The sequence below is a fragment of the Pan troglodytes genome, chromosome 13 (genome assembly GCF_028858775.2).
Source record: "Pan troglodytes isolate AG18354 chromosome 13, NHGRI_mPanTro3-v2.0_pri, whole genome shotgun sequence".
NCBI lineage: Eukaryota > Metazoa > Chordata > Mammalia > Primates > Hominidae > Pan > Pan troglodytes.
This window is the reverse complement of record NC_072411.2, coordinates 131,261,009-131,275,641: the sequence shown is the minus strand read 5'-3', so window position 1 is coordinate 131,275,641 and position 14,633 is coordinate 131,261,009. Positions and strand designations below refer to the sequence as shown.

General features: G+C 40.9%; 1 protein-coding gene across 3 annotated transcripts in view; it reads left to right on the top strand.

Annotated features, from left to right (window-relative positions):
- Nucleotides 1-14,193, top strand: part of PID1 (phosphotyrosine interaction domain containing 1) — a 250,284-nt gene extending 236,091 nt beyond the window's left edge. For all 3 annotated transcript variants that reach the window (XM_526050.8, XM_024355104.3, XM_063790847.1), the window contains exon 3: nucleotides 12,055-14,193. In XM_526050.8, coding sequence (XP_526050.2) covers nucleotides 12,055-12,531 — 477 coding nt within the window. In that variant the 3' untranslated portion in view covers nucleotides 12,532-14,193. The remainder of the gene's footprint in view (nucleotides 1-12,054) is intronic.
- The last annotated feature ends 440 nt before the right edge of the window (nucleotides 14,194-14,633 follow it).

The following is a 14,633-nucleotide window of genomic DNA, read 5'->3' as shown; positions in this document are numbered from 1 at the left end:
GGTTGCTTACTAGAATCTCTAGACTTGTAGCCAGTAGATTTGTGTGTTTGTGACCTCTAACCACATGCTGTCTCAACATTATTCTTTCTAAATATTTAGTGCCTTCTGTGATCCATTCCTAATGAGTTGTGCATGAAGGAAAATGAATTGATAAAGTGCTACAAGGACTAAAATTGGTGACATTTTTCACCTGCCACACTGTTTGTCCCTTGAATCCATTTGTCAGGATGACTCTCAAGCAGTGTGCTTGATATTGATTTATCATTTAGAGAATTTTCTCGTTGTGAACATGTTAGGGCCTAGAGAGCTCTGCTGAATTTCTGTCGCTTTTCAGTATACTCTTCTGACTAGAAAGCAGAGGGAGAGGTATCAGACCTGTCAGGAAATAAATTGTTCTTGGGCCTCTGGGTGGAACAGCTCCAGGTTTTATCATCCTAAGGCCAGCTCACCAGAAGGGGCCACATGAGGGGATGTGTATTTCAATATGGTGTCGTTTTTATTAAGTGACTTTGTCTTCAGGGGCACACTTCAGTACCTTCAAGATAAATCGCTTCTGTCTTTGACAGTGACAATGACAATATTTCCAAGCTTCACACATCCAAGAGCCAATCGACAGGACAAATTGCACATGGGGACTGCTTGATAAGTGCAAAATGGGGCACAAAATCTCAAGTCACTCTGCATCATTGGAACTAAGTTCTAATACAAGTGGCAGAAATAAATCTGTCACTTTACTACCTAATTGTGGGACACATGCTGTATTTAACAGCTGAAGGAATGTTCACCTCTTTGCTAGAGTTCAAAAATAGTACTTAGTTATTCCTTGATATTGGGTCTTGGTAAATTTTCTTTTTCCTCCGTGGTATATATTTCTATAATAAAAATATATTTCCTAATAAAATTTCTATTAATATTTTTATAGATTATATCAACATAATCTGTGCAAATACTTAGGGAAAAGTGCTAAGCATTTTTTAAATTTTCTCAATATTTTTAGCCTTAGGAAAGTTACTGAAATAAATATCTCCCAACCAAGGCATGTGCATATATGTGCCCTAGAGATTGTGTACTTTATAAAATCGGCATGTTTGATACTATTAAAAAAATTAAGAGTAAGTCTGTATGCCTTTCTGGGTCATAATCATTCCATTTAGAAAAACAAACCAAAACAGACTGTTAAAGTCAGAGGGAGGCCTTGTTTAGGCAGCTAAGCTTACCCTCTACTTCGTGGTCAGGCAGGTTAACCTGGCTAAGCAGACATTAGGCAGAAGACTTGGAGGGGTAGCCCCATGGTGAATGACAATTAGTAGGCTTCATCCCAGTCTAGCCATGGGACAGCTAGATCCATTTTTGGTTTTTTTTGTTATGTTGTGTTTTGTTTTTTTGAGCTGGAGTCTAGCTCTGTTGCCCAGACTGGAGTGCAGTGGCGTGATTTCAGCTCACGGCCACCTCCGCCTCCCGGGTTCAAGCAGTTCTCCTGCCTCAGCCTTCCAAGTAGATGGGTTTACAGGTGCCTGCCACCACACCCAGCTAATTTTTGTATTTTTAGTAGAGGTGGAGTTCACTGTGTTGGCCAGGCTGGTCTCGAACTCCTGACATCATGATCTGCCTGCCTCAGCCTCCCAAAGTGCTAGGATTACAGTCGTGAGCCACCACACCTGGCCTAGATCTACTTTTATCCTGATGAAGTGAAATAGATCTGCCAAAAAACAGACCCCAAAATGGTATCAGAGACTCACTCTGGGAACAAACCAAACAAAAGAAAAAACCTAGCTTTGATTCAGAGTCATATGAGCTTCCTGAGGATGACACACAGAAGCCTGTAGGGCTGAGGAGTAGGACTCTGGAGCCATTGCAACCATAAAGGATGCCCAGGCCTGCTCTGAGCCGAGACCAAGCCTCTTGGGTTGGCCTTCTGAGGGTTTCAACTGCCTTTATTGAGGGATGTGCACAGTCCTACCCACCATAGTGTTGGGCTCCAAGAGCAATTTTTTAGCATGTGTTGTCTAGTATGTTGATACACAATGCACGAGAGGCAGGGTAATAACCAGCATAGCACAGATTTAATGTTTGCTTTTTGGAATTATTCTTTGAAGTGGGAATGGTTTGCTTTGTTAAACACCATTTCAGAGTTCTTTAGGAATATGATGTCTGAATATTAACTATGCACACTGTCTTTTTCTTTCAATGATTGATGCATTATAATTTAAAATCCTTGGGCTATGCAAACACATCTCTGGTTAAGGACAGTTTACCTGCCTTTGACCCAAACCACCTTGCAGGATGTTTAAAAAGCCTTGGTAGGGTGCCTATTGCTTTTTGCTGTCCCTGACTAGGCCTTGGTCTCAGTATGGACATTTGAAGAAATGGCCAGAGAAAAGGTACATGATATAAGAATGGAAACTAAGGTGTCTGAATCCTCTTCAAGTGAAGAAATTAAAGCAGTGGAAAGAGCTTTTGTTTTGTGGTGGAGGACTTGGGTTCTACATTTCACTTTTCCGAGACCAGCTGTGGGATTTGGGGCAAGCGTTCTCAGATCTTTGGGTATCAGAATCATTGCATTTGCAACAAAGGAGTGGTGTTAGGTTGGTGCACACACACACACACACACACACATATAAATGATTGGCCCCATTTATATGTATGTGTGTGAGTAGAGGGAAGGAGGGGGGTGGAGAGAGAGAGAGAGAGAGAGACAGACATATCTTTAAAATAATTGACTCACATCATTGTAGGGGCTGGCGAGTCCCAACATTTTAAGGGAAGGTGGGCAGACAGGAGATCCAGGGAAGAGACGTTGCAGTCTTGAGTCAGAAATCAGTCTAGAAGCAGATTTTCTTCCTGCTTGGGCATCTGTTCTCTCTACTAAGGTCTTAACCTTATTGGATGAGACCTACCTACATTCTGAAGGGTAATCTGCTTTATTCGTAGTCTATTGATTTAAATGTTAATCACATCTAAAAAAGAATACCTTCAAGCAACATCTAGGCTGGTGTTTGACCTAAGAGTGGGCACCATGCCCTACCCAAATCCATGCATAAAATCAGCCATCACTGTATCTAATGCTATGCCTTATTATAGAAGTTAGCTTAAGGAGTCACATGCTGAGATGGAAGGAACATTTTTCTTAGAGTTGGGAGACATGGGCCCAAGAGCTGATTCTCTCACTGGTGGGCTCTGGGACTGCCACTGACTTCTCAGTGGAAAATGAGTGGCCTAGTTTTGATCACTGGGTTCCAATGTGATCACTGACAGGTACACATTTTCCATCATAGGCTCCATATTTTGAGCAATTTTATTTGCCCAATAAATCACATTATGTAAATGTGAGTTCATTTTTTGCTTATACTATGTATGTGTATATATATGTGTGTGTGTGTGTGTATATATATATATATATATATATATATATATATATATATATACATACACACAATAAAAGAGACACTGTCAGAAAACAACTTTTCTTGGCCCTTTTGAAGTATTGAAAATAATTCCCAGATTTCCACTCCCCTTTGCTATTGTTATGGGTGTCTCCAGGGTACAGGAAGACTGATGGAGGACCCTGCAACTCCTTGATGGCTGATGCTGAAACTGGGCAGGGAGCTCCAGGAGGAACCAGACAGGATCCTGTTAGCAGGCTCACCACAAGTCTAAAGGGACCAGCCTTGAGAAGGGCAGTTGGGATGTGGCAAATGTGAGCCAGGTTTCTGGGTCCTACTGTCCAGGTTCAAGTTCTGGCCACTCTGTGACCTTGGGCAAGTTACTTCAACCTCTTACAAGTTCCCTAATCTATAGAAACAGCTAGTACATACCTTATGGAATTATTATGAGGATTAATGATCCATATAAAGCATTTAGCCAAGTACCTGGCATAGAGTAAGTCCTGGATAAATGTTGGCTGTTGGTTCTGTTCCTGTTAGTGATTCCCAGGAACCAGGAATTGGTTCTAGTAGCCCCCTTTGTGTCTTCCCTCTGCATTCTTCTAGACCTCCAAAATTTATTATTGTGCCGACAATAATTTCATAGATTTCACTATGAACAGCATCTATCCTTTGATACCTTCTTCATGGCTTAAAGCTTGTAATACAGGTTCATGGTCATAATTATCGAGTCAGTGTTTGTGGTTTAGATTGTTGGGAAATTGGCATGCAGATCCATCTCCACTCTTCAAAGTGCCCAGTGGATTCTGTGCCTCTGTGGCCAGCAAGAAAGGAGCAGATTCAAGCTGAGGTCATAAATCTCTGTGTTGCACCCTTTGCCTTTTCTCTGGAATGTGCAGGTGCGAATCCATGTGATGGAAGAAGAGCTTGACTCTGGTATTTTGCCCAGGGTTAAGAGCAGCTTTTCTTTTTCTCATCTTCTGCCTTGGAACCCAAAGGCTATTAGGATTCCCAGCAAAGTTTCCTCCATTCTCTTTTCCTATCATGTTATTTTATGTCAGCTGGGTACATATTGTATGTCCTACAGACAATGGAAAAACAGTAAAATATTTTTTAAATTTTTTTATTATATTTCAGTTCTGGGATACATGTGCAGAATGTGCAGGTTTATTTCATAGGCATACACGTGCCATGGTGGTTTGCTGCACCCATCAACCCATCATCTACATTAGGTATTTCTCCTAATGCTCTCCCTCCCCTAGCCCCCCACCCTCCAACAGGCCTTGGTGTATGATGTTCCCCTCCTGGTGTCCATGTGTTCTCATTGTTCAACTCCCACTTATGAATGAGAGCATGCAGTGTTTGGTTTTCTGTTCTTGTGTTAGTCACAGCAAAGTCTTTTGTATCTCAAGAGAGACCTCTAGAAAGTCTTTATTCTTGGCTTGTCATTCTTGAGAAGCCCAGCAGTAAGTGGAACCCAAGCTAAGCTTGTGAAGCTGGGCTCATCCAGCTTGGGAAGTCGAAGAACTCCAGGAAAGCAGGTGCTTGGGTTCTTGCACAATCATCCATCCCATCTTCCATCTTTGTTTGGGAACCCTTGACATTACCCTTTTGATCCCACTCTCCAGTCTAGCGTGAGGTGAGTCAGGTTCAAAACAGCAGCTTCTCAGGCCAGAATGAAATAGGGACCGGCCACCAGGGGAAACAAATGGTACTGCTCAACCAGAAGGATAAATGTCGGGCAACCAAGTTTGTTTTGCCACAGATGAGCAGGGAATGGTGATTCATGAATGCAGAGCTGGCTGGGGTGTTGGAAAACTCATGAGTTGGAAGGAGAGATTCTGAGGACACTGCTCTCTCCTGATCCGACGCTGTTAACACTGCAGACACTCTGGCGGGTCCCTTGGCTTCACAGCCTCTGTATATTTTCACAGGCTGTGAATATTCTTAAATAACTTCTTCAGTTGGGGTTGGGCAAGTCCATTTACACACACTGCAAATGTCTGTGTTTGGGAGATCAGTTTATGCCATGGAATGACACATGGGGAAAGTGTTCATTTTATTTCTCTCAGAATGATTCATTTGTAATAAGTTTCATGCCCAATGCCTGTTTCTGCAACCATAGAAAAGATGCTGGTATTTACTGCAATTTCCAGCTAGTTGTTACTTTTCCTGAAGACTCCTCTTGTCATCTTCCAAGTCCCTTTGTTCCAGCACCCTGGGTGGTGAAGGCTCAAAGAAAAATCTGTGTATCATTTTGGACACATTTTGTGACCAATTTTATAAGTTGGTGTTTTCTGTCTACTTTGTGGCTCTGGAAGATTGCGACTCTTAAAGACAGGGCCTATTATTCCTCTAGAAAGTATTCACCTCTTTCATAGACAGGATAACAGGATTCTCCTTAACCAAACCTGACATTGGTGCACAGCTATGTTGGTTGCGGAACCTCCAGAAGCAGCCTTGCACATTGAGTTCTGTGTTCTTACTCATAAGGAGGGTGTGCTCACAGAAGAATATTAAAGGGAATTTTCCCACATGAGAGAAACCATGGCAGGAGGAGACCTCTCTATTTATATTTAGAGCAAGTCCCTGTAACAGTGTTGATATAGAAATATACAGGTATAATGGCCCATATTATAGGGTTTCTGTTTATTGAGATGGGGGAACTCCATGGCCCAAATACACAGGGGGCATGGTTGCATGCAGAGCATAACTGAATCATTGGTATTTTGAGACAATTAATTTTTTTTAAGTTTTTACTCAATTTCCCTTGAAAATCAGAGCCATAAGATGCATTTCTATTAAACCGTATACAAAAAAATAAAGAGGGAAGTTCACTTTTGGAAAAAGGTCTGAATAGTGTTTTTCAGTGACTTACAGTCAACATTATGGGTTAATGCCAAACTCTGGAGAATTTAATGGGAGAATTAAGAAATATGTGGACAGGCAGTAAATAATTGACTTCCTAGAGCAAAGTGCACAGACATAGGTCAGGATTCCGGAACTTGGGCCATTATGGATAACAGCAGGGCTGATTGAAAAGAGTTTCTGAGGGGAGACGGTCTTGCTACATCATTTTATCCCTTTGCATTCCATTTTTAGGGACACGCTATTTAAAGAATTCTTTCCATTCCATTTCTAGGAAACCCCATTCAGATAATTGTTTTCCTATGTTTCTCTTTTCCTTTCTTTTCGTTTCTTTTCTTTCCTTTTCTTTTCTTTTCTTTTTTGAGACAAGGTCACACTCTGTTGCCCAGGCTGGAGTGCAGTGGTGCAATCATAGCCCTCTGCAACCTCTGCCTCCTGCAGGTTCAAGCAATTCTCCTGCGCAGCCTCCTGAGTAGCTGGGACTACAGGCGTGCACCACTATACCCAGCTAATGTTTGTATTTTTTGTAGAGATGGGTTTCACCATGTTGGCCAGGCTGGTCTTGAACTCCTGACCTCAAGTGATCCACCCACTTTGGCCTCCCAAAGTGCTGGGATTACAGGCCTGAGCCACCACGCCCAGCCCCTATATTTCTTTAAGAAGTGCCAACTTGTTAACAATATTTCTTTTTTTTTTTTTTTTTTTTTTTGAGACAGAGTCTCGTTCTGTTGCCCAGGTGGAGTGCAGTAGCACAATCTCGGCTCACTGCAACCTCTGCCTCCCAGGTTCAAGCGATTCTTCTGCCTCAGCCTCCCCAGTAGCTGGGACTACAGGTGTCTGCCACCACACCTGGCTAATTTTTGTATTTTTAGTAGAGATGGGGTTTCACCATATTGGCCAGGCTGGTCTCAAACTCCTGACCTTGTGATCTGCCCACCTCGGCCTCCCAAAGTGCTGGCATTATAGGTGTGAGCCACTGCACCCGGCCATTAACAATATTTCTTTGAATTTATATAATCTCATATAGATAATATATTTCGAATTTATATAATCTCATATAAGCTACACATCTGTGCTCCACTCATCTCTCCAGTACACCTCCAAAATACAACTTTATTTCTTTTAAAATCTTTATTTTATAGGTAATACATATTTATAAAGATTTATAAAGAGGAAGTTATTTTCTCTTAGTTACCAAAATTTTGCTACTATGAAATTGGTTTTCATTGGAGTGAATCATCTACAACTTTCAATAAAGTTTTTTAGAAGTATTTTTAAATTATGTCATGATATATATTTCTGTATGCAATTTTTAGAAAAATATCAGAGAGAGAGAGAGAGAGAAAGTGTGCCTTTAGAGCAAATCAGGATTTTTTCTACCAAACATAAAAACAGTTATTTCTAGTTTCAGTGAATAGTAAAAATAAATATACCTCATTTCAGGCACTAAAGTTAATTTCCTCCGTATGCTTTTTTCCCTAATTTATTTTTATTTTGGTAAAATACATACAACATAAAACTTACCATCTTAACCATTTTTAAGTGCACAGTTCAGTGATATTAAATACATTCATAATGTACACAACTATCACCACCAACCATCTCCAGAACTGTCTTCATCTTGCAAAGCTGAAACTCTGCACCCATTGAACCGTAACTCCTCATTCGTCCCTCCCCCAATCCCCTGGCAACCACAATTCTAATTGGTCAGTTTCTATGATGTTAACTACTCTAAATACCTCATACAAATAGAATCGTACAGTACTTGTCTTTTTGTGGCTGGTGTATTTTACTTAGCATAATGTCATCAAAATTCATCCATGTTGCAGTATCTGTCAGAATTTGCTTCCTTTTAAAGTCTGAATAATATTCCAGTATACATTATACATATATATTATATTTTGTTTATTCATTCATCTATCAACGGACACTTGGATTTCTTCTACTTTTTAGCTATTGTAAATAGTGCTGCTATAAACATGTGTACAATATCTCTTTGATATACATCTTTCAATTCTTTGGGGTATATACCCAGAAGTGGAACTACAGAGTCATATAGTAATTCTACTTTTAATTTTTTTTTTTTTTTTTTTTGAGACGGAGTGTCACTCTGTCACCCAGGCTGGAGTGCAGTGATGTGATCTCAGCTCACTGCAACCTCTGCCTCCCGGTTTCAAGCGATTCTCCTGCCTCAGCCTTCTGAGTAGGTGGGATTACAGGTGCACACCATCATGCCTGGCTAATTTTTGTATTTTTAGTAGAGACAGAGTTTCATCATGTTAATCAGGCTGGTCTCGAACTCCTGACCTCGTGATCCGCCCGCCTCTCCTTCTAAAGTGCTGGGATTACAAGCGTGAGCCACTGCGCCCGGCCTCTACTTTTAATTTTTTGGAGAACTGCCACACTGTTTTCTACATGGTGTAGAAATTGTACTGTTTTAAATTCCCACCAACAGGATACATGAATTCCAATTTTTCTTCATCCTTGCCAACACTTGTTATTTTCTGCTTTTTTGATAGCCGCCATCCTAACAGGTGCGAAGTGGTATTTAACTGTAGTTTTGGTTTGCATTTTTCTAAGGATGGTAGCATGTTTTCATGTTTTGTTTTTTTTTTTTTTTGGCTTCAAAAAATATCTATTAATTTCCATTGCCCATTTTTTTTTCCCCCCAGGGATTGACATACAGGAACTTTATTTTTTTAAAGCTTTTTTTCAACTTTTAGGTCCAGGGGTACAAGTGCAGGTTTGTTACATGGGTAAATTGCGTGTTGCCGAGGTTTGGTGTGTTAATGGTCCTGTTACCCAGGTAGTGAGCATGATGCTTGGTAGGTAGTTTTCAACCCTCACGCCCGCAACCCTCCCCCTCCTAGTGGTCCCCAGTGTCTGTTGTTCCCATCTTTATGTCCATGTGTACTCAATGTTTACTCCTACTTATAAGTGAGTAAACAAGTGGTAGGAGTAGTCAGAGGGGTTCTTGTGTTGTGATAAGTGTATATAAATTGAGTGAGCCGCTTATTAGTAGAACTGATAATAGGATAATAGGATGATGGCTAGGGTAACTTCGTATGAAATTGTTTGGGCAACAGCTCATAATACACTCATTAGCGCATAGTTTGGATTGGATGCTGAGAACATGTGGTATTTGGTTTTCTGTTCCTGAATTCACTTCAGACAGTGGCCTCCAGCTATGTCCATGTTGTCGCAAAGGACATGATTTTGTTCTTTTCATGGCTGCGTAGTATTTATACATGGTGTATATGTACCACATTTTCTTTATTCAGTCCACTGTGGATGCCTTTGCCCATTTTTAAGTTGGGTTTTTTGACTTTTTGTTGTTGACTTTTAGGTGTTCTGTATGTATTCCAGATATTAATTACTTATTACATATATGATTTGCAAATATTTTCTCCCATTGGATGGGCTGCCTTTTTAAATATGTTGACATTTTCTATTTATGCACAATTTATTTGGTGCGTAAACACCACAATTTATTTGCTGCCAAATGATCACAGATTGTCCACGAGTGGCTGAGATAGTGACACGTTTGCTTTCTGATGGCTCAATTTACCGAACTTTGATGCATAAAGTGATTAAAAATATTGGGTAAAACTAATGGCTATGTTTATAAGGTATATATGAATCATAATCATAAATAAATTTCAGTTCAAACTTAGATTATCTCCCCAAGATATCTCATTATGTATATGCAAGTATTCCAACATCTGAAAATAACTGAGATTTGAAATACTTCTGGTCCCAAGCATTTTATCTAAGGGATACTCACCCTGTATTGTTAGTTTTTGTCCTGCAATATTATTCCCTCTGCCTCCTCCTGTCCTTTCCCACTGCCTCTGTTCCTAATCCAGGCCACCCTTGCCCGCTGGCTGTGTCGCTGCTATCAGTCAGGCCTCCCCATCCACCTTTCTTCCTGGCATCAGGAAAGTCTGAGTTCACAGGCTCTATCACATCCAGGCACTCCTTGGACCTTGGCCCTTCAGTGGCATTCCAGCAGGAGCAACGATGCCCCGATTCCTCAGACCACATGTGGGGCGATCCTGCAAAGGTCAGCCTATTTTTATCCAGAGGTCGTGGACCTCTTACACGGCTTCTGCTCCAGGGCTGTCTTAGGCTACCGCTTTACGTGTGCTCAGGTTAGCACAGCCTCTTTGTCCAAGCTGATTGAGACTTTCTCTACTACTTGCCTTTACTGTTCCCTCCTCCTTTTTAGCACCTTGACTTGCTGGGCTCCTATGTAGTCTGAGGCCAATGTTTTGAAATCCAATGCCTCTTCCTGAGGCCTTCTGTCATCAGTATGCCACTGCCTCCTCCACTGAACACTCATAGTACTTTGCTGTTCCCCTTCCTGCCCTTTCCATGGCCTGCCTTACATCAGAGTCATAGCTGTGCAGGTGCCAAGGGTGAGAGTTTTGTCCTGGTGAACTGTGGAGCTAGGATTTAAACCTCAACTTCACCTGCCTCAAAGACTGTGCTCTGAATGAATATTCAATTATTTCTTTCCTGTGGATATTCGGCCCTCCCCAGTTTCATAGCAACCCCCATGCCTATGTGTTATATTGCCATTGTGTATAAGAGGTTCCCAATAAATACTTCTGGAATGTATCACACTTACACATCTTTATTAAAAAGTTATCTTCTTAAAGGGACTACTCTTGTCACAAAGATACAATAGTCCTTAACTTCTGTGTTTTAATTTTTTATATGTGGCCTGTATTGTCCCACTAAATATAACCATTGTTTGGAATCATTCTGACCAAATGTCCCCTCTCAGTTCTCACGGTTTCCACGGACCCTCTTCTGGTCTTTCTGTCCTCGCATTCGTAGTATTTCTATTTGTGTCACTAATTTTAAATGTAAGTATATACTATTTCATATTATTTCTTAGATGATCTCTTAAGTTTTTATGCCTTTCCATAATGCCTATGCCCCGATAATAGTAATTCTGTGCATTTTGTGGAATGAATAAAACAATGAAAGGATGAAAATCCCTTCTTGGCATATTATAAACACGCTTTTAAAAAGACAGTATTTGAATCGTTTGGAATTATTTTTCTTAGTTTTCATACTGCCTACCTAGCTAGGTGATAAGCCAGCATTCTACTCTTGATTCTTCTGTAGATCTTTCACTTATTATCGGATCAACAGATGCTCATCAGTTCAAAAACAGTTTAGGTTAAAAAAGAACTGGGCACTGCTGTTATTTTTAAAAATTATCTTGGGAAGGAAAACTATCATGCTTTAGGCCATAATTTCAAGAGAACAGTTTTTGCGTCCTTGGCATTAGAAGCAGGCAGCCTAAGTGAAATCAAACATTGAGAGATTTGGAAAGAGACCCAGGCTAGGAGATAAGTTTAATAAAGATTTTGTTTTTCCAACTCAGTGTCCTTTTGATTCCTTCCTATTATTCAATTCTGTGTGTGTTTGGCCGAAAATAAACTTTGAGTGACTTTATGATGTTAAAGGAATGCCAAATTATGTAAAAGATCATACTCTTCGTTTTAATTGGGGTTTAAAAAAGGAGTAAGGAGAGGGAGAGTAGTTCTCTAGAAATTAGATTTTAAAATCCAACTCTATTCAAATAATTTCAATACATTTGCCAAGTAGGCAACTCATTAGAGAGAAAAGGTAGAAATTTTGATGAGTTATTCTTTCAGGGAGCAAGAAAGAAGTGTCTTCACCTTCCCAATGTGACACCATGACTGTGTGGAACAGCTACTCATTCAGTCTATCAGAACAAAGAGCCTTCTGCTGATGCCTCCCTTTTCTTCCTCTCTTGCATCTGCAGGTTACCTACCTGGGCAAAGTCTCCACCACTGGCATGCAGTTTTTGTCAGGCTGCACAGAAAAGCCAGTCATTGAGCTCTGGAAGAAGCACACGCTAGCCAGAGAGGATGTCTTTCCGGCCAATGCCCTCCTGGAAATCCGGCCATTCCAAGTTTGGCTCCATCACCTCGACCACAAAGGGGAGGCCACAGTGCACATGGATACCTTCCAGGTGGCCCGCATCGCCTACTGCACCGCCGACCACAACGTGAGCCCCAACATCTTCGCCTGGGTCTACAGGGAGATCAATGATGACCTGTCCTACCAGATGGACTGCCACGCCGTGGAGTGCGAGAGCAAGCTCGAGGCCAAGAAACTGGCCCACGCCATGATGGAGGCCTTCAGGAAGACTTTCCACAGTATGAAGAGCGACGGGCGGATCCACAGCAACAGCTCCTCCGAAGAGGTTTCCCAGGAATTGGAATCCGATGATGGCTGAATGAACTTGAGACGCTTCAGCAAAGGCAGCATTGGTCACGGAGTTCAAGGGAATAGATGAGTAAGCAACGCTTCAAATTTGGGATGAAAAGACTGCCAAACTATTGGCTGACCAAGCTTTTTAAATTCAGAAGAGCAATTCTAAATCTAAAGAAATGTATCATTAAAGTAATTACGTTACATTGAAACCTGCTGCTGCTGTGACTGTGAGGAGGGTGGGAGTGTGGATGGGGAGGAAGGTTCTAGGCTCTCTTCTTATTTTTCTCATTTCCCAATGCCTCTCTGTGGGAGAGCTCCATGCCAGTTTTCACCACGCTCAGGCAAATACTCTGCAGCTGTTATTGGATGGGCCATTCCCATCTGCCTTATGAAATTCCACAAGAATGTTAGGGGCACCTATGGGATCTCTAGTGGGGTGGGCAGGGTGCTGATGGGGACGCTGGCCGCAGGGAGGAAGGAACATCTCGGGAGGGCCCTCTGTTCCTCTCCCACGGCAGATGCCCTCCTCTGTATGCAAATCAGCACAGCCTTTATTGAGCTTTACAACTAACAACCTGATAGTTGGCAGTTAATTCACAGTTACAGATAATGCTTTTATTTACATAAATATACCAAGTAGTACCCTCTTATTGTATTCACTTCATCTATTTTCTTAGAATACTTGCAATTACTAATGACCCCTTCCCTTTCCCTCCTGCTGCCCTGTCCACCCTCTTTCCCCTTCTAACATCCCTAGAGGGATGAAATCTCAGCATATGTTGCAGGACACCAAAAGGAAGAAAACAATCAAGCAAATAAAATAAACAGTCAAACAAACCAGGAGTTTAAAACAACAACCCCAACAACAGAAGCCTTGGCAAAGAGGAATGAGTGATCAGCAAGTGAACACACTCTATGTCAACTCTCCTTTTATCCAGCTGAGATTTATGGTAACTTATTTAATTAATGGTCCTGTCTGATGCATCCTTGATGGCAAGCTTCAAATCCGATTTGGTATCACCGAGGAAACCTTGCCCCCATCACTCAGCATTGCACTTAGATACAGAATGAGTTAGATAAACTTGGCTTGTCTAGAGACCCATGTCATCTTAACCTAAAGGGAAATCTTATTGCGTTATCATAAAATTGATGATATCTTAGGGTCAGTATTGCCCTTTTTTTTTTTATTTTGAATGGGAAGTTCTCACTAAAACAATCCTGAGATTTCTTAATTTCATGGTTCTTTAAATATTATAAACACAGAGTCAACATAGAATGAAATTGTATTTGTTAAAATACACACAGTGGAGGACAAGAGCAGATGACTACTTTTCGAAGTAATGCTGCTCCTTCCTAAAAGTCTGTTTTCAATCCTGGTAATACTAGGGGCACTGCGGCACCTAAGAAGCCTTAAATGAGAGCTAATCCAATCTAGAGAGCGATGGTGTCAGCATTTCGGTCTGCATATCTGTGTGTCCGTATCTGCGTTTGTGTGCGTGTACGTGTGCCCCTGTGTGTGGGCCCAGTTTTCAGGCATGTAGAATAAGCATGGAGTCATATTGAGGAGGACTCACTTCTTGAAGATATGCTTGTTGCTTTACAACATATGTAAGCTATTCTTTAGCATAAATGCATTCATTCTTTAATAAAAATATGTTTGCATTAATAAAGCTGAGGAGTTTCATACTTTGTGTCTGTCCTCTTTCAAGTAATAAAAACATGAAGAACAAATTAGATCAAATAGTTCTATCAAAAAATATTTTTAAACTGGGTCATAAATAACTTATTCCTTGATTGTGTTTAAAAATCTTGTTTTATTTTCTAAATGCTCAATTTGTTTTAAATTTTTGCATGCCCCTGAGATGGTGAAGTGGCAACAGTTGAAATAGTTCTATAGTATGATGGGTTTGTTTCAGTGCGCGGTCTTCCAGAACATGTTGCAAATGATTGCTATTTACAAAAATCTCGTGTATGTCTTTGAAGAACCTAGACTGAAACCCTGGAAGGTAAACACTGAGTGATTTTTTTCTGATGGGACTGGTTAAAGAATGTCTCCTCCAGGCTATGATATCTCAGAATGGCCCCATTAAACAAGCAAGACAGGTGACCATGGAGCCTATGTTT